General features: G+C 27.2%; 1 protein-coding gene, 1 non-coding gene and 1 pseudogene across 2 annotated transcripts in view; all 3 read left to right on the top strand.

Annotated features, from left to right (window-relative positions):
• The window catches only part of LOC113554558, a 33,578-nt gene extending 23,309 nt beyond the window's left edge, over window positions 1-10,269 (top strand). The window contains exons 5-7 of the mRNA XM_026958451.1: window positions 4,091-4,384; window positions 8,124-8,519; window positions 8,795-10,269. Of these exons, the coding sequence (XP_026814252.1) occupies window positions 4,091-4,384; window positions 8,124-8,519; window positions 8,795-8,798 (694 nt within the window). The 3' untranslated portion in view covers window positions 8,799-10,269. The remainder of the gene's footprint in view (window positions 1-4,090; window positions 4,385-8,123; window positions 8,520-8,794) is intronic.
• Window positions 10,270-14,121: 3,852 nt separating this feature from the next.
• On the top strand, window positions 14,122-15,867 carry LOC113552439 (annotated as a pseudogene).
• A 5,007-nt stretch (window positions 15,868-20,874) lies between these two features.
• Window positions 20,875-20,958, top strand: Trnal-uaa. The gene has a single exon. It is a non-coding gene; the product is annotated as a tRNA-Leu (tRNA).
• Window positions 20,959-26,302: the final 5,344 nt, after the last annotated feature.

Here is a 26,302-nt window from a genome sequence, read left to right as displayed (position 1 = left end):
AATTATAATTTTTTTCCGTAACTCTAAATAATATAGGGAAAAAACTTAGCTATCTATAGTTATATGAAATTTCTCAACGCAACCTATTGTACGACATTAAACTAGACGCGAATCGTCTGTATTAAAATATTCGGAACAAAATCTACATAACGTGTGATAATTGCCTACGAGAAAGCAAGAGCTCAAAAACGTAGTCGTACATCTGGACATTTTATCATACTTATATATGGATATAGACACATATTATTTTTACGATTTTTTAAATCGTAATAATATCATATTATCGTCATCATATCGTTTTCGACGTACTTCCGTGACAACAACATCATAAAACAATATATGTATATTGTATATAAATAATATTCACTTACCAGTGTAGTCGAACAGTCAAGGTCACCGTGGCGTTTTGATGCTTGAGCCTCGACCAACACGCTGCAACGCCGAATTGGTAGACGCCTTTCCGAAAGAGAAACTCATTGGATATGTTGTTGTATGCGACGGAATGTGTGTCAAACATATGATTTATAATTAATAGTATATGTATATTACAAATTGCATGCTTATTATATATATAATATATATCTAAATATTTAATATATAGGTATTTATTAAAAAATTAACTATATGACTAAGTAACTCGGAGGCATTCAAATTTAAAATAAAATTGTTTTTTTATTTATCATAGAATTCCTTTAAAATTTGATATATCCAGCATAATATAATATTTCGTAAAGCTAACTTAAGTTACTACCTTAAATAAAATAAATGTTTCACTCTTAGTTTCAAAGTTTGAACAGAAGATAGGTAGATAACCTATGCATAAAGTTAATGGTGAGACATTTGTTGTTGAATTTGAGTCGTACACACATAGAAGATCACTATAATATTTAAATTAAATAATCTATAATTTTTATAAAAATTTACTTGGACCGTTTGTCTTAATAAATTAGTTAACAATTAAAAAAATATATTTATTTTGACGTTTCATACTAAAAAAAGCTCGTTTTAAACTACTTAAATAAAATAATATATCAGAATTAATACATTTTGAGTTTTAAAAGTCTTGTAATAAGCATAAAGAGTACATTATTAGTATGTACATGCTCCAAAGTTTCAGATACTAATGCCGTGCAATTTAAAAAAAATCTAACCAATAATATTAGCTATATCTATGTATAATTTACATGGATATACTTTTTAAAATAGTAAAACAATGGGACTAAGTGTATTAAATGGCGGTGTATGTAGACGTAACTACATGATATTATTTATATTACAATAAATTTAACAGCGTACGTGATGTGCGAAGAAATCGCAAATCATAATATAATTATATACACTTTTTGTGAACGTGGTATGCCATTTTTTTTTTGTGAGGCGGCGTATTCGTAAAAGTGAGATTAGGTTATACTAACATACACTTTTATGAATGGAATAATAGTAGGAGGTAAGTCATCAATATATATAATTTGATATTGTTGACTACAGCGATCCGTGCAATCGGAATGGTTTTGAGCAACGAACGATTGCCGAGCCAACATAAATTATTTTCTCGTAAACGTGTTCCTCATAAATCATAATAAATGCATTTTACACATCATCCACCCATTATCACAATTGATGTATAAATTAATAATTTAATCTTGAGTTGATAAAACTATTCATTTGATTGCGAATCTTACGATATACCTCAACAATTACACATTTCAGTGGTAAACAACCTAAATACTATTGTAAAAATAAAATACTCAAGTTTTTTATAAATCTTCTTTTTTTTTAACCTCGGGGTTGATAAAATTGTCTTGTGTACATTTGTTATGATTAGCTAACTGCCCTAGTGCCAACAATTAGTGTCGAGATATTAAAGCTGCAATAAAAAATGTATGTACTATGTACTTCAATCTATTTACCCACCTTTGAAAAATAAGTATTTTTTTTTTTTTAATCAGAAGCAAAATAATCATCCTATAATGTTTGAGTTCTTAAATGTCGGTTAAAATAACATTTCCGTGCATATATTTCGTACTGGACGCCATAATAATAAGAATAACACACAATATATTATATACAAACACTAAATTATTATTATATTAATATGTTTCTGAATGATATATTTCCATAGTGTATTGTTCCGTTCGTATTGTGTTATCGATAGACCGCCTATAATAGGCAGATGAAATAATTGAAGCGCCGCGTGGTTTTCATCGAACACAATATATCACTATATACAATATATAACTATTGTAGCACGCGTCACGAACTTGGATCGGAAGACTATATTTCAAAACATCGTTAGTTTATCATACTATTCGATTGTATACGTACGAGAAAGAAACATCGGAAACGGGACGTAACATATAATAGTATAATAATATAATATAATGAACATCGATCGCGACAGGCCAAAGAATTTTCGTTTCTCCGTTATTGCAGTTCTTATACACTGCAATGGCACGTAAAACATTCAGTGCGACAAAAATTTCGAAAAAAAAACACATACAATGTTGTTTACCGATTTCTAACGAAAAATCCGACGAAGAGTGATTTAAAAAATCTATTTGTTAGGTTGGAATATACGTAGGTATATAAAAGGTTTACTTTGCTGCAGATAACAGATAAATCGTGTAAGTAGAATAAGTATGTTTTATTAATATACCTACGCACCATTAAGTAAGCCGCCTAAGCTGCCGTTTGTATTACGCATCGTGGCATGGATTTATACATATTCTTTGAAATATTATACTTACCTATGAATGAATAATATATAAATTTCATTTTTGTCACGGGCGACTATTTTTTTTGAGTGTGTACCAACCGCGTTTACCACACGTCCTAAATCCGAAAACAATAAAACGTGTATGCAGTATGCATTATATACAACATACACTATACATTATACATACCACATATTAATATTATAATTGTCATAAAATTCAGCTGGCGTATATACTTAAGCTGTTGGTACACCAATTATACGCATATTATGATTACTTATAACTATAGAGCTCGTTAGTCATTATTATTTTCCAAACACCGTTTAACGTTGATTATCAATTCAAATAAATTTTAAATGGAACGCATTCGGTCAAATGAAAACGGTATAAGATAATACTATAATATTATATTGTTATTAATTAGTCGTATACAGATATTAGAATAGCATATTTGGTGGATTCGATACTAATCAATAGACATAAATGATTTCGGAAGACATATAGGCTGAATTCCAATGAGCGGTCATTACGTTTATGAAATGTCATCGAATCTAAATAGTGCAGCGTATAACAGTATTTTTTTTAGGCCATACGCATATACATTACACCTACCTATAATGGTATTTAAATATTTCTGATTTATCGATCGATTGATTGTGTCCGTGTATATACGACACATGTTTTGTATATAATGTTCTCAACAGCGATTAAGAATCATTAAGACTAAAAAAAAAAAAAATAATGAAAAGTTTATAATATTTATAATGATATTATTTCATATAGGTGCTATATTACTATAAAATCCTATTAAATCGTTTATTTTTATCGACATAACACACTTGTTTCTAGTTTTTAATTAAAAATTCTAGGTCGAGATATAATGTATAAACTATGTTAACATAGTTATATGTATACTTATGTTGTCGATGTTCAAATTAGACATCGAGTTGACACTAAACCGACGTTTTATTCATTTTTTTTTATCATTATACTCACGTAGTCATAATATTCGTGGTATAATATTCGTAATAATACATCCACGTACCTACTATATGTTATAGCTAATATAATGGTATTGATAATCCGATAATAATAATAAAAAAAATATAGTATTTGATTGATGCAATTCAGTGGTAGGCAGACTTGAAAATTATTAGGAAGAGAGAATAATTTCAAATTACACATACACAACGCATTGTCATACTTGGTACAATATCTCAGTTGTGTGAGATGTACTCCAAACAAATCCCTCGCTTTCGTACGATCTGTACGTTATTGCATTAACGTCCTTTAAATTAATCTCATTTTTAAAAATGAAGTATCTATAGGTATATTATTCAATGTATTAATAATTATTTGTTATCATGTGGCTTTAGGTATCCACTGAAATATGGCCAAAATACTGTGTCCAACACCAAGCTCCAGTCGGGTAATTATTACACAAAAGACAAGACCGAGGACTTTAAGGTATTCCAAACGATACCAGCCAGCTCACACCTGTTGGCCAACTACGATCCATTTTACAGTCCACTCTTGTCCAGAATCGACACGGTATACAAGCAGCTCGGGTACACAACTGAACCCTGCCGGGAACGATTGGTGTGTCAGATGTACAAGAACCCAGCCAAGTTCGCGCCATACAGCAATCTCGTATCAGCGCAACTCAGCAGGTATGTACCTATCTTTTTTTATTACCGATTTTTACGTAGGTAGGTATACTCATTATTTACATCAAGTATGTTTAATACTCATTAAAGTACCTATTGTATATAAAATAGGAGCTGCGTTAACGTAACGAAATATAATTATGTGGGATACAGAGGGGTTATAGATATAAACTATTTCCATGTAACTACAGAACACTGCAATGAATCATTGATAAAAAATATATTAAAATTATTTTTCTTTTTTTATTGTTATTAAGATCTATGTCCAATGAAATAAAAATTACTCGGTATGCTATGAGTATTATGATCGGCATTGATAGATCGTCCTAAAAATATTAGATGTTTTTGAAAATAAGAAAATTATACTTACTATAATAAAATGTTCTAAACCTAAAAATAATCTATTATGTACAAATATGCAAAATATGCAAAAGAAGTATTGTATAATAATGAGTATAATACATAAGGTACTAGTTTTAATATTATGATACAATTTTTGATTAAATTATATAATTTCTTCTTTATTTAAATAATAATAATAATATTTGATTGTTTTTTTAATATTGTTATTAATATTATTACATTGCCTCATTATACTCATAAAAATGTATCAAACGACCAATTAACAATACAAATTATGATTAATATTATCATAAGTGAATACAAATATAAATTAAATTAAAATGTAATAAATATTTAAAAACAGATTACAATATATTAATGAATAATATTATACAATATAGACGGACGATGAACTTACAATTTCGATTCGCGTAAAAGATTTAAAGATATTGATAACATTAACTATGTTTAAGATGAAAATAATATTTTGATCGAAAAATATCATATTATTATGTTTTATTTGTTATACACAAACTATGGAACGACTTCATTTATAATAATATTCTTGGCAGATAATTGAATTAATATTTTTTCTTTTTTTGTTGGGTTAAAAACCAATTTGAACATAAAATAACGATATTTGGTTGCGAATATTATATAGTTTTATTACAAAGTCATGATTTGTATTATTATTATTAAAAAAAAAAATTGTGTAGATACTTTTTCGTTTGTATTAGAATCGCTATTGTATTGCAGTGTTAAGTTCTACGTATTCAATTACGCATAGCGGTTATTAGCTTTTTTTAAACGTGAATATACAATGCAAACTATTTTCTGCAGCGTGTAGGTGTGTGTCTGCGTGAGTTTTATCCGTAATTAGAAATTTACTAGCGCTAGTAGTGCCATACCTTTTAATACAATATTTTCAAATGTTATTCATGAAGACAGTAAATATTCGCCGTCCATGTAGGTTTGTAGGTATAATATATTATAGAATAATGAATATAAACGCATAAAAACGCGGTTTGATCAATCGACGGTTGATTGATGCTCTTCACCGCAGGGTTATCGGACAGCAATTCTATTTAGCACAATGCAAACGATAAGTTATAATTAATAAGTTGCCAAATTGACGCACACGCGCAGTGCACTGATACTTTCACTCGGCCGACGAGCATAAAAGTGTTTTAATCGCGTGCCTATTGTTTTGTTGGCGCTTGTGATGATATCTAGGTCGTGACGAGCTTCTTCTTATTAGGCTGTTAGACAAACATGTTATTAGAATAATATTATTACTTAAACAGGCGGGTAAGTATAATATTTAACGATATTGTTTTCTATTCCGCTTAAAAACTCGACACGTCACGCGACTATCGCATCCACGAACAATAAAATTGTTAATAATGATATTATTATTACCTATTCAGCCAACAATAATTTTATTTTATTTTTATTATTATACAACATAATATGATATGGTGAATATTCATAGATGGTATTTTTAACACTTTTAACCCATACATTCGAAATTAATAATTGGCTCTATGGGATAATAATGGAGTTATAATGATGTTAAAGTGCAGTGAATATAGCCATATATTAATTATTTTATAGTGTGATTAATGATAGATTTTGAAATGTACTATCCAACAACGCCCAAATCAGTTTTAATGCATTTGCGTCAAATAAAGCTTATTCCAAAACAGTAAAAACAATTATAATATAATATCCATGAAGATGATGTACTCAAAAGGAATTAAATGGCATTTTTAAAAGATTACAAAGCATTGTTATGTTTTTATAAGGATAATTAAAAATATATATATTATAATATATTGCTTTGACTGATAAACGTTAGATTTATTTTTAATTAATTTAAACAATACTGGTGGAATTATTTTAATACTTAAATTGTATTTTAATTTTTGATTTAATGATTAAAGACACAACGATAAAAATAGAACTGTAAAACCTGTTATAATTCTATAAGATAAAGTTATTAAAATAGGTAATACCTATCTATTTTTTAGTTAAATAATGCAGATAATACGAGTAATTTGTATAATAAATATTAAATTATATAAATAATATTAATGATAACATTTATTTAAATATTCCATTACACATCTATTTACAAAACAAATTTACAGTTACGCATATACATAATACATATTAAATAGGTGTATTATAAAGAATTGAAGTTTCACAATTATTTACTAATTTATTATTGAATGTGGTAATATAATTCACATCACACCCATCCATATTAAAATAGTAATATTTTTCATTGGATTTTTGTATAATATTTCACGCCATATTTAGAAATCTCAATTAAAATGGAGCGATTATTTTGTTAATTAAATTTGCATTTAGAACATATTCTATACTATATCTATATTATAGGTACTAATTAAAATTTAAAATTAACTTATTTATTATATTTAAATTGGGTTACACTATAATAACCAGGTGAATATTTATTTGCTATTGTGTAATATACATAAAATGTGCAAGTATAAATCAAATGTTTATTGAGTAAACAATCTTATTTTTTATGTTATACTTGAATAATTTATTCTAAAATTTACCTACTTATAAAAGTAAAAATAATATTTACATAAAAACACATTTTAGAAACTAAAACGTATTATACATTTATACCCGGTTTGTTTAATTAAAATTTATATGTGTATATATAAATAAAAGTATATGTATAGAATAAATAAAAGAAGTATCTACATTGATTTATATTTAGAAAATCATCTTATCCTACATAGTTTATATACGCAAACAACCGTCCACGTACATTTTTGTCATTTCGATAAAAGAGGCTAAATGTGAAAGTTTGATAAGACAATCATAACTTAAGCCAAAAATTACTATCAGTAGTTGTAGAAACGTTTAAAATATTTTCTCAAATAAGAAGACTGATTTGATTACCGTACGTGAAATAAATGTAAACACAAATTTTATTTTTATTAATCGTTTGATCAAAGGTACTAATATAAAAACCATTTAGGAACGTAGTACGAAATTCTAACGTAACTTTTACACTTATATTTACTCTTTTTTTTTAAATCGATTTAATTAAATTAATTTAATTTGTAACTGTATAGACACTATAAACACTATAAAATATTTACTATTCGTAGAATCATAAATTACACTGTTACATATTAAACCAGTATCACATATATCAAATTAATGCAGCGTATGTAAAGTATCAATAACAAAATAAAATATTTTATCATATCATTTTATTACGTTAAACGTTAACTTTGTTATCTTAAATAGGTTTTATTTTTAAATTGCGGTTAGTAAGATTATGTTAAATCATATAATAAATTGATTCAGGTACTTAAATATATATTATTTATTCAACATACATCTTTGATTCCAGAGAGCTGAACGAATTGCGCAAACCGTCGTCCGAGAATCCAGAGATATTGCGATTTTTCAAGTACATGAAAGCCGCCAAAGATGGTCAAGACAACAAAAATTGTGAGATGATATTCTCGTCGTGCGTTTCCCAAAGATCGCCAGATGATTCGGTGCCCATGATGACCACTTACAACGAAATAAACAAACTGGTACAGGCCCGAAACGCGAAGAGACTGGCGGAATCGTCCACTGTTTCCGAAAACGTTAAGTCGGAATCATCCATCGTCGCTGATGACGTAAAGTTTGAATCATCCACCGTTACTGAAGACGTTAAGTCAGAATCGTCGACTGTCTCCGACTACGTTAAGTCGGAATCATCCACTATCGCTGATGTAGAGTCGGTATTAACATCGAAGTGAGTGGTGTACGATATATTATTATTTATTATCATTATATCATATTATTATTTATTTCATCACGAAGTACCTTCTCACTGAATGATATCTTCACTCTTCACTTTTTGTAATTATATTTTCGATACACGTAACAGATAACCGAAATAAAAAATTATGTTACAAAAAAAAAAAAAAAATATCATATTTACTATTTTATTATTATATTTTACTACAATTGCCAGATATTAGTCATATAACAGTAACAATGACGGGCGTTTTGAATTTTTTTTTACAGGTGAATAACGACGTTTTTTTGATCCATGACGCAGCGTGGCAGCATATATTCAAAGTCATTAGGAAATATATACGATACCTCGTCTAGCTCAACGTAGTTTTGTAGTTGTAGTTATTCTGTATAGTTACGGTTATATAGTTAGTATGCGGAATGCGCACACATCATAGAATTATAGTTATTTATTGAGTGCGCGGCATACTGTTATATATCGGTATAACGCGCCCGTCGTATTTTTATCATAAAAATAATAATAATAATTTATTGTGTATACGCCGTGAACATAATATTTCGATAATTTGTCATAGTTTTTGCGCCTAATCGAGCTGGATACATTTATATTTTATTCTTTGTTCGATCGAAATACGCAGAGTGCCAATATTGGAGTCATCGCTCTACTGACAAATTCGTCGAACTTTATGTTTTCGATACCTATTAAATATAGTTTACTGCCGAAATAATTTTTGTTAATTTGGACAGAAATTGTTTAAATTATATCAAGTTTGGTCAAAATATAAAATCGTATTTCTAATTCCATTTTTGGTATATTTATTTATTTATTTGATTATTTATTTATTCGATTTTGAGTTGCTCAACCTGAACAGCGGGACGAAAGTACGCAAAATAAGTTTTCTTAACGGTTTAAAATATAACTTGTGATATCGGTACAATCATTATGTAAATATACCAATATAGCTTACTTCGCTATCATACTATTATTACGATGATTGGTTTATAATTAACGGTATTCCTAATTTTTATGAAAAACATTTCGAGACGTTACGAAGATATTAGAATATTATCCATGTTATTGGTTGAACATATTACTATAAACCATATTATAAGATAGAAATGTGGTTTAATATTTATTATTATATTATATCGTATTCAGAAATTTCTTGAAAATAACACTTTTACGTTGTGTTGAGTTTTAATTAATAACTAATACTAACGTAACAGTTATATGTAGGTATCACACATAGATACAATACTATATTTGTACAATATTGATAATTATTTGTTATAAATAAAATGAAGTGCCTAATTTATTATATCAGTGATATTATTATAATAATATTATTTATTTAATTTTATATTGTATTCCATCTTTGTTTATCCAATACACAAGATCTGGTTAATTTTACTTTGCGGGTGATTTAATAATGTTGATTACATTTAAAGATTGTATCCAACGCCTGTATTTATATGATAAAATATTATATTGTTTTAAATTAATTATAAATTAATATATTTATTAATGTTTTATAATTTTGTAAACACCAAACACATAATGTACCTATAGCCATACAATGTAGATAAAATATAGCATAAAATAAGTAATGAGATAGTAAAGTTGTATATTTATCATTGATGTATTGAGTATACAACTGTACATTCATTTTATTAGTATTATTATAGTCAGTATTTTGTAAATTATTTATGCACTAATCAAACACAGTTGGTTATATAATTTTTTATAATCGAATTGAAATTATTGTTATCTTTTCGTTAAGCTTCTGTACTTTCAAAATACTTCTATTGTTAGCTTTAATATAAAAAAAAATATTCATTTAAAAATATTATTATCAATAAATTATGTATATTTATTTGTTATTGTTTGTTATTGATATTTATTATTCAATGTTATAACTAGTATGAGCTAATTTTGATTATTATAGTGTGTAGGCCGTTTATATCTTAACATTTTTAACATAAAAGACAAAAATACTTTTAACTGTAATTATCATATAATATTAAATTCAGCATATTATAATAAATAATAGTAAGGTAATACGTACTAGTACATATACAATTCTTTTGAATATATAAAATAAAATATCTAATTCAATTGTTTATTTTTGATGACACTATCGTCATTAATATTAGCTCATAATAGTAGTACATTATATGACTTTTGTAATTGTTATTTCAGAAACACGGTGAACAATATTGAACTTACATATGAATATATGATGATAACCTGAAATGTTGCGCCCATTTTGATGCGTCATTTTGTAAAACTCTGAAAACGTTTGGATTTCTTAAATCGAATTTACAGTGAATTAAAGTTACTACCGATACCACTAAAAGTTTTATGTTGCGCATTTGTTAGATTTATTTCGGAATTTGTTATTTTTATAGGATCCTTATACTGCAAGTAATATGAACTACCTTGAAACGGTTCTTTGCAAGTTTTTGAGTTTTACAGCTTATTTATTGAAAGTTGAACATATAACTCATGATTATGATTATGAGCTAATAAATAGTTTATAATTACAATAGAAATGGTTGATGATTAGAATCCTTAGCAGATAGTATAGTTATTTAAAACAAGATTTTCCCACTAAAACATATCAATGGGTTGGTTGATTTTCCAGTTAATAAATATTTTCTTTGATAAATATTAAAATCCTTATTTTTATGTTCGTTCATATTATATTTTATATTTGCCCCCTTACCCTTTATACGATAAACTACTGCAGTAATAGACCAATCTATAGAAAAATGTATATTTTCAATGAAGATCCATTTTTTAAATTTAAGTTATCCTCATTGTTATTGTTTTTATATCTACTTTATTACGCTAATTTTAATGCATTTCGAATTAATTATATATTTAATTTTGTTAAACTGTTATCTTTAGTTTTTTTGATCCATATTGAAATCAAATTGTATACATACATTGTTTGTAGATTGTGATCAGTTAGTTAGAATTGATTATTATTAGTTTAATTTAAAATTATATTTTTCGTAGTACGAATTCACTTATTTTGGTACACTATTAGGCAGTCAGTGATTGCCTAGATAATGCATTTGAAATGGAATGAACGTAATAGTGGAAATATATATGATTCGACAAAATTAATTTTTTTCTTTTGGTAATTTAAAATCGGCAAATTATATTAATTATTATGAGTATTATCCAAAACGTAAACATGATCTATAATATATGTATATATATGTTATACAATATATTATAGTGCATTAATGCTTCAATTGAAATAAATTAAACATTTTAAAATATTGTTGTTTTAAAAAATAATATACAAATATTGCCTATTCAATACGCCGCATACATGTATATTTTACCCATGATATAAAAAAGAAGTTTTGAAAAACTATGTTATTTAATATTTTGAATAGAAAATTTTAAGAATAGAATTTGTTATTAAAGCGACAAATAAATAATTTAATTTGTACAGATGTACAGTTTGTGCAAATATAGGCACGCGGAGAAAAACAATATGTAGAAAACAATAATAATTGTGAATATGTATGAAAAATAACTGTCATCTATTATAATGATGATCATATGAATATAAAGGTTTAAAAAAATTGAATATTCCTATTTGTTTGTGTACAATAAAAATAAATGTCTGTAGGCATAAGTGCATAACTATCTATAATTAAATATAAAACGGTTTATTTCATTATTATTTGTTTTGCTTTTTACCTGTAACATAGTCGTGTTTGAATACTATATTGATGAAAGTACTGATTAGTTTCAGAATTTATTTTTCAGTCATAGTATGGCTGACCACGACTACCGTCACCGTCAGAGACTCAATAATATTTATATATCTTTTGATGTTTGATCAATGACGCGTCTGCACTTATATCGAATTTAATAGGACAATATCAAAATTAAAAATGATGGTGTTTTTGAAAGCATGAAGTATATATTAAATAAAAAATACATTGAACTTTATGCTTTCATTCTTAAATACTAATAATCATCTACTAAATGTCTAAATGAAAGATTTTAATGTAAAAAGCTCGTAGTGTAAAGAAAAAATCAAATTTATTAAGTAAGATGAAGCCCGGAAATATGACGTATATGATATAACTACAAGTAAATCATAAGTTCAACACTAATAGGTATACTCAATTAAAAAAAAATCAAATGAGAAAAATAATTAATAAAATTTATTTTACTTTAATACAAATCCATCAAAATATCAATAAACAGATCAATTTACTACGGCGCAATTCAAATAATGAATCTATATTTCATTGATATGAAATTGACCAAAATAAAAATTTGTTTTTCAGTAATACCTCACAATGAATTCATAATATTATTTCCTAATATATTATTCTTGATTAATTTTTGGTTCACAGTGTGAACTTCACATGCAGAACCAATAGAAATTAAACAGATTTCAAATTGTTGAAGTTTGAACTGAAGATGGAATCACTGTTGTATAATAAAAAGTTTATATATACCTGTGACAACTGTAACAATTAAAATTATTGAACTCTTTTGATATGATCATCATCGTCACTTGAATATTCCGAATATACCTATATAATTCTGAAAAAATAGCAAAAAATGGAAAAATATTTTGTAGTTAGTTAGAAATTTATAAAAAATTTTCTTTTATATTATCTAATTTTTGAAAATGTAAAAAAGATGTATTGTATAGGTATTACATACTAAAATTAAAAAAATTAAAAATTATACAAAAAAATATTACTTTATAAAGTGTAATGTATAGTAAAAAATAATATGTTATATTTATAACGTGAGTACGCTTCCACCTTAAGAATACGTATATTTAGATTTGTATTGGTGAACAAATGAAGAGAAGAAAAACAAACAGGGGCCGCGACCAGCCGTAATATAAAATAAAAATCTCTTCGTGTGTTTTTGCCCTCAAACTGTTTCGGAAACCCGTCTTAAGATGCGTATAATGTTTTTTAGAGTATAAAAATAAATCCTTCACCACGAAAACTTGAATACGAGTTTTTTTTAAAAAAAGTAGTTTTAGCGTACTTAGGTGCTTAATATTTGGATTTCCGAGATTTTTTTTGAAATAGAAAGAAAATCCGACGGTCCCTTATGCACGCTACAACGTTTTAGAGGCATTGCAAGTACGCTTCTATCTTAAAAATACATTGTATATATTGTAGTCATAATCTTTGTATTGTTTTATTTTAATAATAAATACATTTTTAATATCTATAGTATTGATATTTTGTGGGGAGATTAACTCTTCACGATAAATAGTACGGCGGTCAGCGGCGAAAAGTTTGACAATGAAGTTTTCTGGTTTGTTTATAGTTTTAGGTTCATCTAACAATGATATCATTGAATTAAAACTGAACACACCCATAACAATGACCCACACGATAATTTAATATTATATAACGTACTTATCGTGTATTGTGTCTATATTCTGTGAACAATTAGATAAGCTATAATAAAATACAATCAATTATTTTATATCTGTATAATACAATTTTAAATAATATTAATTATAAATTATATATTTTTTAGTGAATATTATATTAATATTTCAATATTAATAGAAATTATTATTCAAAATATGATTCAAGCTGTGCTTTTTCTGCTCTCAATCACTTCGGTTGCTACGCTTAACGTCGGTACAGTGTTACACAATCACATTGATAATATGTACAATAATTCCTGGACTCAGAAAGATGTTGCATAGTAATTAATAGAAAGTTAATTGATAATTTAATCCCTAAAAACGTTGTCGACGGAAAAGCATTCCTCAAATACATTAAGTTGATCATAAGAAGATCAGAGATAATCGTTAGTGACCAGACCCGAAGAATTGCTATGGTTTCGGTTGCTGATGCAATTGGGGGGTATATGCATGGAGTGATGCTACCACATGTGAACAAAGAATATTATAAAGGACACGAAAGCTTTGAAGTCACCAATGAGCTGCACGCGTTGTCACAGAAAATCAAGTGAAAGAAATACGCAGATTATAATGTTATTATATACTTAATTATACGAGTAAATACCAATTCATCATAATTTGTATTTATGGTCATTTAGCCTATATCTATATTTCTAGACGTATACGATTTATTTGGTAGGTATGTATAGTCATCAGTGTCGGAACCTCTGTCGACCACGGGGATGAGGAACTACGCTTTAAAATAAATTGTTACCTACTTATAATTAATTTAATGCATTGATTGTGTTTTTCGGTAAGTATTTGAAAAAAAGTGAAGATGGATTTAAAAAAGAAAAAATATAGGGATAAAACTGAGTTTTTTAAGTTAAACGGATGTGGATAACTTATTCTTATGATACATTTTTCCTTAACCAACATTCAATATTTGTAATAATGTATACGTATGTATTTATTCGTTACTAAGTTAGAAAATCTTTCTAGAACATCGACCTGAAGCCCCTAAAATAAACGGTCTATTTTGCCCCCTCATCACTACTCATCAGTTAAATCCGGTACTGAAGTACAATTTGTGACAGTAGTCCTTTTAAATATCTACTCGTTATAGTCCGATTTTTACATGTCGTTATACAACAAACGTGCGTATTTTGGCACAGGTTCATTTTGGACACAGATGGACGTGGTTGGATGATACCTGTAAACATAGGACGGTCGACCACGACTACCATCGCCACCAAAGATGATTATGAAGACGACCAAATCGATAAGGAGATAGACAACCCGTGTACGGCACTACTGCTGTACGGCGTACCGTCTGACGGACAACCGGCCGCCGTACCGATGCCGGCATTCGATGACAACTTGATTCCGGGTTCGTTAGCGTTTCCGTTCGCCATCGGCAAGCGGCTGTTTGTCGTAGACAGGCCGTGGATGGCGGCCAACGACCGCCGTCTGCTGCTTGTTCGGTATTATCGGCTGGCCGCCGGCTGCACGTCATCAGCGCCGGAGCAGTTCCGAGCGGACATTAATCGTTGGCTAGATGAAGTGGTGTTTCCGCTTTTGGCGAATAGCATTAGCACTACGGCTGTGGGTGGCTGACCGAAATTCGGGGTGGCGACGACGACAACGACGGCAGCTACCAACGACAACGGCAATGATATCCGCATGTCGTGTGATGACGAGTCCGACAGCCGAGTACCCAACTCCAACGTTCTGTTAGCTGTGATTCTTGTACGGTTGGTAGTCATTTGGATTATGTACAGCTGTGTGTTCGAAAAAAACCACGATAATTGCAAACGTTCATTATTCTATCACATTATCGGGTTTTCCGTTGTACTCGACTCGTTCAACGTTAAAATTGAAATCTTTCGTGTCTTTTGTGTTGTGCTCCGTTATGTGTGGTAGCATCACTCCATGGTGCAATGTACCCCTCAATCGCATCGACCACCGAGACCATGACCAATCTTCGGGTCTGTCGGGTCTGGTCACTGACGGTTGTCTCAGATGTTCATAATCGATTTTAGGTAATAATTGAGGAATGCTTTTCTGTCAGCCACGTTTTTGGGGATAAATGATCTATTAACATCCGACTATGTGACATAATCATATTATCCTCTTCAGTTCACGTCTTGTACATTACATCGTCGGTGTCGTATAAAGTTATACAGACGTTAAATATAGTGATTGGGATTAGGAAAAACTCGGAGAAAAAAAACAAATGTCCAAATATCGCGATTACTTATTAGTTATTAGTATTGTACGTTAATATTGGTATTTGTTTGATACACGGAATAATAAAATGATTATAGTATAAATAATCTAAATATTTTTCCAAACTTCATATATATTTTATTAAACAATAATTATTATTATCTTTAACTCGTGTATTCTATTTTAAAATAAAAGTAAGAGCCCATTGAGTTTTAAATTTTTTCTCCATAGCTTGCTCGTATTGAAAATAGAGGCACATTTATTGACAACCTTTACGAATAGGATGTCATCTTTTATTACATGATAGCGTTTCTATTTTTAAATCTTTAAATTATATTATTGACATATATAATGTGTAAATGCATAACAAGTGAATTATTATCCTGTATAACCAATACAATTTTTCCAACAATTATAATTAGAAACATAAATATACTATATAAATAGTAATAATATTTTAAAAATGTTCTGAAATTATGTACTTGTAGAATAAATAGTTTTCAAGATTAATTACTTTTAAAATAACGAGTTTCTCTTTTTTAAAAAAAAACCAATAAAAAATCCACATAATTATGTATTTAATAACTTCGTCGCTTTGCTCTGAATTTAAAATTAAAATTCTATAAATTGTATTTTTCGTATAATATTAAAATATTGCATATGATATTTTATATCTTTTTAGTAGGATTTTATATTGAATCTATAATTTTTTTTTATAGTATAGTTATTGTTGCTTTATTAGCAGTGGTAGATTTAACAGCTATGCCACCCCTTATGCCAAATGAAATTCACCGCCTCTATCCTAAAAAAAAATAACTTTTTTGTTACTAAATATCCTTAAATAATTTATTTTTCTCAATAATATAATGCAATTAATTTTTCATTTAAGTTAAGTTTTATAAGTAAAAGTTCCAATCAAATATAATATCTGCTATTTATTTTTGTAAATTAAAAATATATACAAGAAAAATATAATTTAATAAATATTGTAAATAATAATATAAACCTAGGTTACTTTAATGCTAACTATTCATAGATTTTATTTTTTTCTAGATTTCTTTCGAATGTTTGTCAACAATTAAAAAATAAACTATATAAAATGTATTATAGGTACAATAATTATATTCATACATACACACATACATATAATATATTAAGTATGTTTTGGTAAAAATATAGTTAACGCCCAATGAAGTTTTAGTTATGCAATAAAACTAACCTAACTATAAGATTCAAAATGATACATTTTTGTTTATGGTTCATGTACCCATTAATTTCAGTGCAAGTAAAATGCTACAACTGAAGTTATGTATATAAGTATATACTATTTTGTTTAGAAAATTTTAGATAAGATTTTGAAGTATTATTTGTATTTAAATTTATATTATTTTAATTGAATTGTTTTTTTTTTTAGGAAGGTATTCATTTCCTTGATTATTGTCTATAACTTATTTATTTAATTTTACTGTCATGCATATTCTTTTAATTTTTTTATGTGGTTAGTGTAATAATTTTGTAGTTTATTGTTTATTTTAAATTGTTCTTTTAAATTTTTGGATTATCTTGTTATACAACATTGTATTTGTGTACTAAGTTGGATATTTAATAATTTTAATTTCAGCTTATAAACATAAATAATTTAAAATATTATAGCAATTTAAAAATTAAACAATAATTTTAGACATATTTTTCACTATATAAATATATATATTATCCATGGGAACCAATAGTTATTATTATTTAGTACTTAGTGGATTTGGTTCAGTGATATAGTTTGTTTACAAATCTGTTATACAGCAACTATGATATTCCAAATATTAGTTTGGGCAATTTTTCTTCAAGCTTTACTTTACATAGTCACGAAGACTGAAAGTGGTTTGATTACTGACTTTAGAACATTACATGAATACGCTAACGTAAGGTCAAATGTTAGTGGTAAAAGGAGTGACAATACTTGTCAGTATTCAAAAAATACGTGTTAATCATTAAACCGTATTCTTTTTAACTTGTTATTTACTTGTATTAATTTTTTAGTTAGTGTACGACTATCTTATTAGTATTTAATATCAAATAATTTGCATCCATTATAATAGAATATTATACATTTTGAAAAAAATATGTCATGATTTAATTTATTTCGAAAGCGCACTGAGTCGAGTGATCGAAGTGTCTTTTTAATTTTTTATGAAATATTTTAAACATTTCAATTTAATCATATACCAATTAAATGCATCAATGAATTGTTAATTATCAAATATTAAGCGTATTTTCGATCATGAGTCTTTTATATACTAATATATAATTTTTTATCATCACGAACTAGGTAGTCAATAATTAAATTGTTTATTAGTTATGACCGTCTTACTTGTTACTATTATAATTAGGCTACTAAGTTTATGATGGTTTTATAATATTAAATAGATATGGTCAAACAAGACGATCCGTATGAGCCGGTTAAACAGGTGAAAAAATTTGCAACAACAACAACAACAATGATGATTAAGAATAAATTAAGATTAAGGAAGAAAGATTGGTTTGAGGCCAATAAAAATAAACGGGAGTCCTTAATTCAATTCATTGGACAAGATAATCGGCAATTTGAACTCAAGGCGGCCACGATGGAGAAGGTTGGAAACATCAATGGTGTGGCTAAAGAAGATAGCCTGTCGACCGCGGTGAACCAATGTTTGTTTTCAACCAGCTGCGGAACCAGGGGTTCAGTGATAACCATGACTAAAGTAGGTGATCAGACAAAAGACCCGAATCTGACCACAGAGTGTTTAGCACCGTTCACTCCTCGGACTCGGACCGCAGGCTGGTACGAGCTACGGCCGACTACTGGCAGTACAAGATGCACTAAGAAGTGGAAGTGTTACGGTACGTTAGAGGATGAACCGGCAACGGATGAGTGGGCTACCATCGGAACGTTATGGCAAGTATATACGTTACCCACACGAATGCCAATCGCCCAAACACCCAATAATCCAATAACTAAAGGATTTTTGAGAATGACGTCCACGGACAGATGGAGAATACGACCCACTGACAGATGCACCAAATCTTCCGTAGCGCCGTAAGATCCGCCATTTGTCCGTGGATGTCATTTTCAAGAATCCTTTGGTTATTGGATAATTGGGTGTTGGGGCAATTGGTATTCGTGTTGGTAATGTATATACTTGCCATAACGTCCCGATGGTAGCTCTCTCATCCGTTGCCGGTTCATACTCTAACCGAGTCTAACGTACCGTATAGTTCTGTATATTAGAAACATACAGAAATCGTTTATTGACTTGATTCGTTATAGACAATAATGTTATGTAAATAGTACTTATAATAATATAAATATTACTACTATACTATACTTTATATATATATATAATTTGTGTATTTAATTAAATGAATTGGGTATTATAATATATTATGATAATAGTTAGATCGTAGGTGGTACTAGGCAGTAGCGCCGAACACGGATATAAATTGGGGAAAATTCCTCAGAACTATTTATGGGTGGGTCAGGTGGGTGGGTGGGTGATAATCAAAAATAGTTTGTTATGCATTATATCGTATGTATATAGTTAGAAATAAATATAGTACTATTCGAACGTAACTAACTAAACATTTTTTTTTAGTAGGTGGATCTAACACCAGAATTTTTTGAATCCCATAACATTAAATATAGATCGCGGCCACTAGTACTTTAGATATACTATATGAAACGTACTTATTAGTTAATACGTATTACATATTATATATTTCCTAGTCATATTTCTCCTTTACGCCCGGTTATAAGCAGTAGACGATCTTACCGCCTATTATAAATATATAATATGTTGAATTTAAATTGTGCACGTACAATATTATTATATATTATTAATTCATATGTAAAATAAGAAAATACCTATGGTATACGATCAGTATGATTGGCAACCTAACCGATGGAAACAGTTTTTCATATTAAAGGTATACATATAAGTACACATTTTAGCTAGACTCTAAGTCTAGTACATCTATTAATACAATAAAAATCCTGTAAATGAAATAACAATTTAAAAATGTATCCATGATTCCTAGAAAACTTTTGGTATAGATAGTATTTAATATTTTTCGATGTTTTAGTTATGTTTTGGCTTTTGGAAGACGGGATGAGTATTGTGATTTATTTTGGTCAACTCTCAGAGGAAGTGTAAAATGATTCCTATAGGTGAGCCATTGTTATTTAGCTCCACTTGTCTTTTTTGCATAAAACATTATAAAGTTATAGTTATATAAGATGGGTAGGTATTATATTAACATAAAAATGTAAATGTTTATTTAAATACGACTATACGAATATACAAAACCAACAATCTTCGTTGATTTCATTTTTATTTTGAATAATAGACCACTTGTTTTAACACATTTGAGAATTTTTGGGAGCCAAAAAAAGTAATGTACCTATATGATATTTAATTTAATTTAAAAAAAGGTAAAACCAAGTGCAAGTCACTTATGAAAACCTTATTTTATTTACCATGGAAAATAATAATTCATAAATAAATATTTTATCTGATGGAATGGGACATAATTTGGTGACTTTTGTTTTAACTGTATCACATAATGTATTATTCTTTATTTTTACTCAAACAATAATAATGAAAAAAAAAAATATATATTTAAGTTTGAATAAATACAACATTGTTAAATTACTACAAAAATTGTATAGTCAGGTTGGCCGAGCGGTCTAAGGCGCCAGATTTAAGCTCTGGTTCCCAAACGGGAGCGTGGGTTCGAACCCCACACCTGACAAAATAAATTTTGTTTTGTTTTTGTTCTTTATTTACATAAATTATATTGTTAAAAAAAATAAATAAGACATCATTATATCGAACAACCTAAAACCCCAATTAGTTCGGATTAATAAAATTCTACTGGATTATACTTTCTAATTTTAAAATATCTAAAAAACAAGCTGATAGTTATAGAAATGACTATTTTAATGATACAAAACAGTACAATAATCTATCTGTATTTAAAATTTACGCAATACTCGTATTTAATAAATATAAAATAACTTTTTTTTTATTCACAAAATATTTTTGACTATTATTTAATAATTCAATATTTTTTTAACTATTTACTTAAAAAAATATAATAATATGAACAATTTGATGATACGATTTAAAAAAAGAAAAAGAAATATTTTTTATTATAATTATATTTCTTATCCAAGTAATGCAAATAGCTTTATCTATATTTTTTTTTGCATGGTTCCCAGTAGCATCTTGTATAGAATGTATTTTATATGTACGAGTATAGGCGTTAAGTAGTATTTTTTTGGACTTAGATAGTCTATGCTTTTAGTGTAAACGATTATTTAGAATAATCTATTGTACTATCAAACGCACAATTTTAATTTTTTTTCTTTTATTTTTTATATTCAAGAATGATTTAAAGTTATTAACTATAAATAAAATAATAATTTTTTTTATACACACACTCAACTATCTTTTGTTGAAGTAATTTAAGTATTTTTACTTTAGCAGATTCTAATTATTTTCCGTTGTAACAGTTGTAGGGGTCTACTAATATTCTTATTTAGCCCCTCCCTTCCTTTTCCAAACTAATAAACGATATTGGAATATTGCCTGAAATAATGATAAATAAATTATGTGCATAGTTTGCATTGGTAAAAACGCCCATAATTTACAAAAACTAAAAGATATACACATCGCAATATTATTTACATGCAAGTTCTATTTCATATTTTTGTCTAATTTTAAACCCAAATACCTTATACTAGGACTGTATATAATTATTGAAATATTGCAGAATTATATGAATTATAAATAGTTAAATAATAATAATAATTAAATTGATAAGATATGAATTTATAGTTTATCATCCTTATTAGTAGAGAAATTCTTGAAATTTGTTTTTATAATTAAATGATATTTTTTTGTGATTTATATAGTTAATTACCTTATTAAATTATGGGTTAAAAAAAAAAAAACTGTTAAATTCATCTATTGTTTTTTTATAATAAGATGTAATGTTATTTACAATAACCTATGTTAAACTAGTTGATTTTGATCATCAAAAAATAAGTTTTTATAATTATTAATCAAATCGCTAAGTTAATGATAGTTGCTTTTAACATTATAAGCGTGAAGCGGAATTCACATTTTAGCATATTATAAATATAATACAATAATGATAATTATATAATTATAATTTATTATTAATAATAGTTTGCACAGTATTTTAATGGTAATTGGTACTGTAAAATTTGATTTTTTAAAATTTAAAAAAAATTGCATTAATTAAACATTTTATAAACTTTCAATTCAAAATTTATTCATTCTCTATCATGCATAATATGAATTATTTATGTATAGTTATAGGTACAAACTAGTTTTTAAATTAGTACATTATTATAATTTATGTCATTTATGGTTATTAAGTAATTATTTTGTATTATTTAATTAATAATGTACAGATATTATATAAATTTATTAGTAAATATTTTATTATTGCTGTTTTATATAAAGGGAATGGGTTATTGCGGGGGTGGGCCTTTTATCATAAAAATTATACCATGAATGTATATCTACAAATTTAGGATTTTATAATTTCAAGTGGATATTTAAATCAAACTTCAACTAATTTTAAAAAAATTAATAAATTATATATTCTATTATGAAAATTTATATATTTTTTATTTATCTATAATCCGTATACACAAAAATAACACAATAAATAAATACGTTAAAGAATTGTGTGCTAGACTTGGAAAACACGAGGGAAGAAAATATCCATTGAAACTACCCTTAATAATGTATGATTAAAACTAATTTTAGAAATATTTTAAACAGTATTATCTATTTTGTCTTTTTTTTTTAAGTATAATAAGTAATTACTATAAAATATAAATAAATAATATGTTCGACAAAAATAAAATTGTATACATGTACAATATTGTACATAATTTATATAGTAATAACATTTTGTGAAAATTACTAAATATGTACCTATATAGAAACGCACTGTGGTAATACATAAAGAAAAAACCGGTCTTAAGAACAACCAGTTTGGCTTCGAAATTCCTCGTAGATTTTCGAATAAATAATAATATTTTAAATTGTACATAACTTTCGATCTATTTTAAAATCAGCTGTTTTCAATGTATGGTAGTATTGAAAATCAACATCTCCGCAATAATTTAATGTAATGTTTAGTAAAGTAACGTACATAATATTATTATACGTTATAAATAAAAGATGGGTATTATTTTATGTGTGTCGTGGTGAACTCAAATATGCATTCAAGCGTAGCATATATTTAACATTATTATTACTGATATGGTTGATTTGATGTAGTATACGTATTTATTCCTGCAAAACATTCGACAAATCTAATCACATCCATTCAATTATTATGATTATACAATTATAATTTATGCGTTTGAAATATTCATCGCCCTAAATCATTTCTAATGGGTTTATTTTGGAGAAGTATACCGCGAAATAATTACATTCTTCTATTCCTTCTAACTTTTAAATATAGGTCTAAAAAAGGTTATATTTAAAATATAGGTCACTTTCCTAAGAGATTAATAATTCAATGCAGTGGTTGTAAACGGTTTTTAATTCGTGTTACTCTAATCCATGAGTATATCTGATTCCGCACACTATCCATCAACAAAACATGAAAACATTTTAATGCATTGAATTTAAAGGTTATTTTAATAAATGCAATCCATTATAATGTTGGCATATCCGCATAATTAATTGTTATCCGTCGTGCAAGTATAATATCATTATATATCCATATTATTTTGTTTATAATTGAATTCCTTGTTTGTTAATTATGTATTTAATATTCTAGTATATTACGCACATGAATATAATTTAATCGACTCTGTTTAAGTAATTTTGACTAGAACCGATTCTGACTCTTGTGAATAAATACATTTAGACTGCAGTTGTAGGTTTATATTGGAAATAAATAGACGTTAAAAAACAAATAAAATTGCAGATAATATAATATTAGAATAATATTTAATAATGTGCTTATCGTTCGTGTCAAATCATTTATTACAGCGACACCGATACCGAATATGACGTCGGTTCATTTTTGTTTATTGTTCATTGTTGTGAAATTATTTTTGATTCTAATCTCCCGGCGTTTTGTCATTAAAAAATAATTAGGTAGATATAGAAATATGGTGGATTAAAAAATATAAATTAATTTCCATGATATTCATATTACTCATATTACAACTTTAAAATAATAATTAAGAGCATGTTCACATTAGATGATATTATAAAGCTTTTAGTTTTTAATTTTTAATTTTATACTTAGAAAACTTCAGAGGACTAAAATATATATAAAAAAATATTTATTAAAAGTTATTGTATCTTTAGTGAATGTAAGCTCATATTTGTATTTTTTACTTACAGTTACTATGATTATTTTATACTGTGTGCTTCGATTAAATAGCTAGACATTCTAATTATCTAAGTACATTTTTTTATTTATATAAATTAAAGTATTTATTACGTTACATTAATTTTTACATTTTTTCATTAGAGGTTTTAATTTTAAAAATTTCCTAATGACAAATTTTACATTTATAAATATAAACACAACATTTTTCTAAAGATTTTAGAATAATATACTTTAAAGTTTAATTAATAATAAAATAAAAATTAAATACTATTTATTCAATATTTATATATTATTTTAAGATTCCTCTTGTAATTATATTTACTATTTAAATCTTTTCTGAAAACAGACATTTTACTGTACGTTCAGGATCATCTCTATCTAATATATCACCGATTTTTGCTGGTGTACCGAGTGGTCGCAACACCACTACTATTTATCTATTTTTTTCTTACCAATCTACTTTTTCTTATAAAACAATATAATTACAACTGATAACTTTATAAATAATAAGGAACTCCTAACCCTCCATTCCAATTTAGAAACAGCTTCAAACCTCATCAAAAAACCGCCTAAATCTTTTATCAAACTGATATAAACTACACCTACATTCCACCCAATAGTTTCGTTATTTAAATGTACAATTAAACCGATAACTAACTTGGGTAACCTATTTTAATTCTAAACGTCACACCTTAAACAAACGTACTCTACAGCTATGTTTTATTCTCACATTTAAATATATTAAGATAAAAAATAAACATCTCCTGTAAAAATTCCTCTTCACGCTAATTTGAACCTATAATATCTAATTATGTATGAGAGCTGAAAAACTTACCAACATAAATAAAGTTCAAACATTTCAATCCAAATAACTAATGTCCTATACTATATCTCAAATGGTGCTCTTCATAAAAATGTATGTATCCCAACAGTATAAAAAGTGGCCAAGATATTTTGAATTTGCCTGTACTTCAAAATACTCAATCATCGCAACCAGCAGATCTTAAAATTCCCTGTTCCCATTATTTTTGGTGACCTCGGAAGGAGCCTAAAACGAACCTGGTGCTGTGATCTAATAATTGACTAACCCTTTCCATTCTGTGTCACAGAATTCCATCACTGAATGGCTTCTTATTTCAAGTTCTCGCCTCTAAAATGTAATTGATTAATTTATTTTTATTTTATTGATCTTTAAAAATGATTTGTGCTTATTGTAAAAAAAAAAAAATATTTACAGATTATAGTATATTATACATCCTTAATTCAAAATAAAAAAAAGATTGAAAATAATATTTTAATATTAACTATTTATTTAAAAATAAAATAATAACTTAAAAAATTAGTAAAGCTAACTAGAAATGTGCAACGAGTGTGACAGTATGACGACAGCTGAATATACGTAATAACCGTATTCGACTTTTCACACTAGTTGTTCGTGGTTTTCCACCAAATCACGTGTTGTATCGTTAACGCTGATATATAATATTAATTTATTACATATATATATATATATATATTGTTTGCCGTTCGACCCGGATGCCGGTCAGCCCGGCCCATCGAAGAAAGTCCAATGCGTCACCGCCGTACCATAATATGGCATATATATATATATAGGTACACGGTGATCAATGTATGTAAGTTATGAAATACTATGTTTTTTTTTCCTTTCCAGAAGTGTGTACGATCTGCGAGGTCGTAAGCG

Source organism: Rhopalosiphum maidis, chromosome 2 (assembly GCF_003676215.2).
Source record: "Rhopalosiphum maidis isolate BTI-1 chromosome 2, ASM367621v3, whole genome shotgun sequence".
Taxonomy (NCBI): Eukaryota; Metazoa; Arthropoda; class Insecta; order Hemiptera; family Aphididae; genus Rhopalosiphum; species Rhopalosiphum maidis.
Note: the sequence above shows the minus strand (reverse complement) of the source record. Positions and strands in the feature narration are given on the sequence as shown.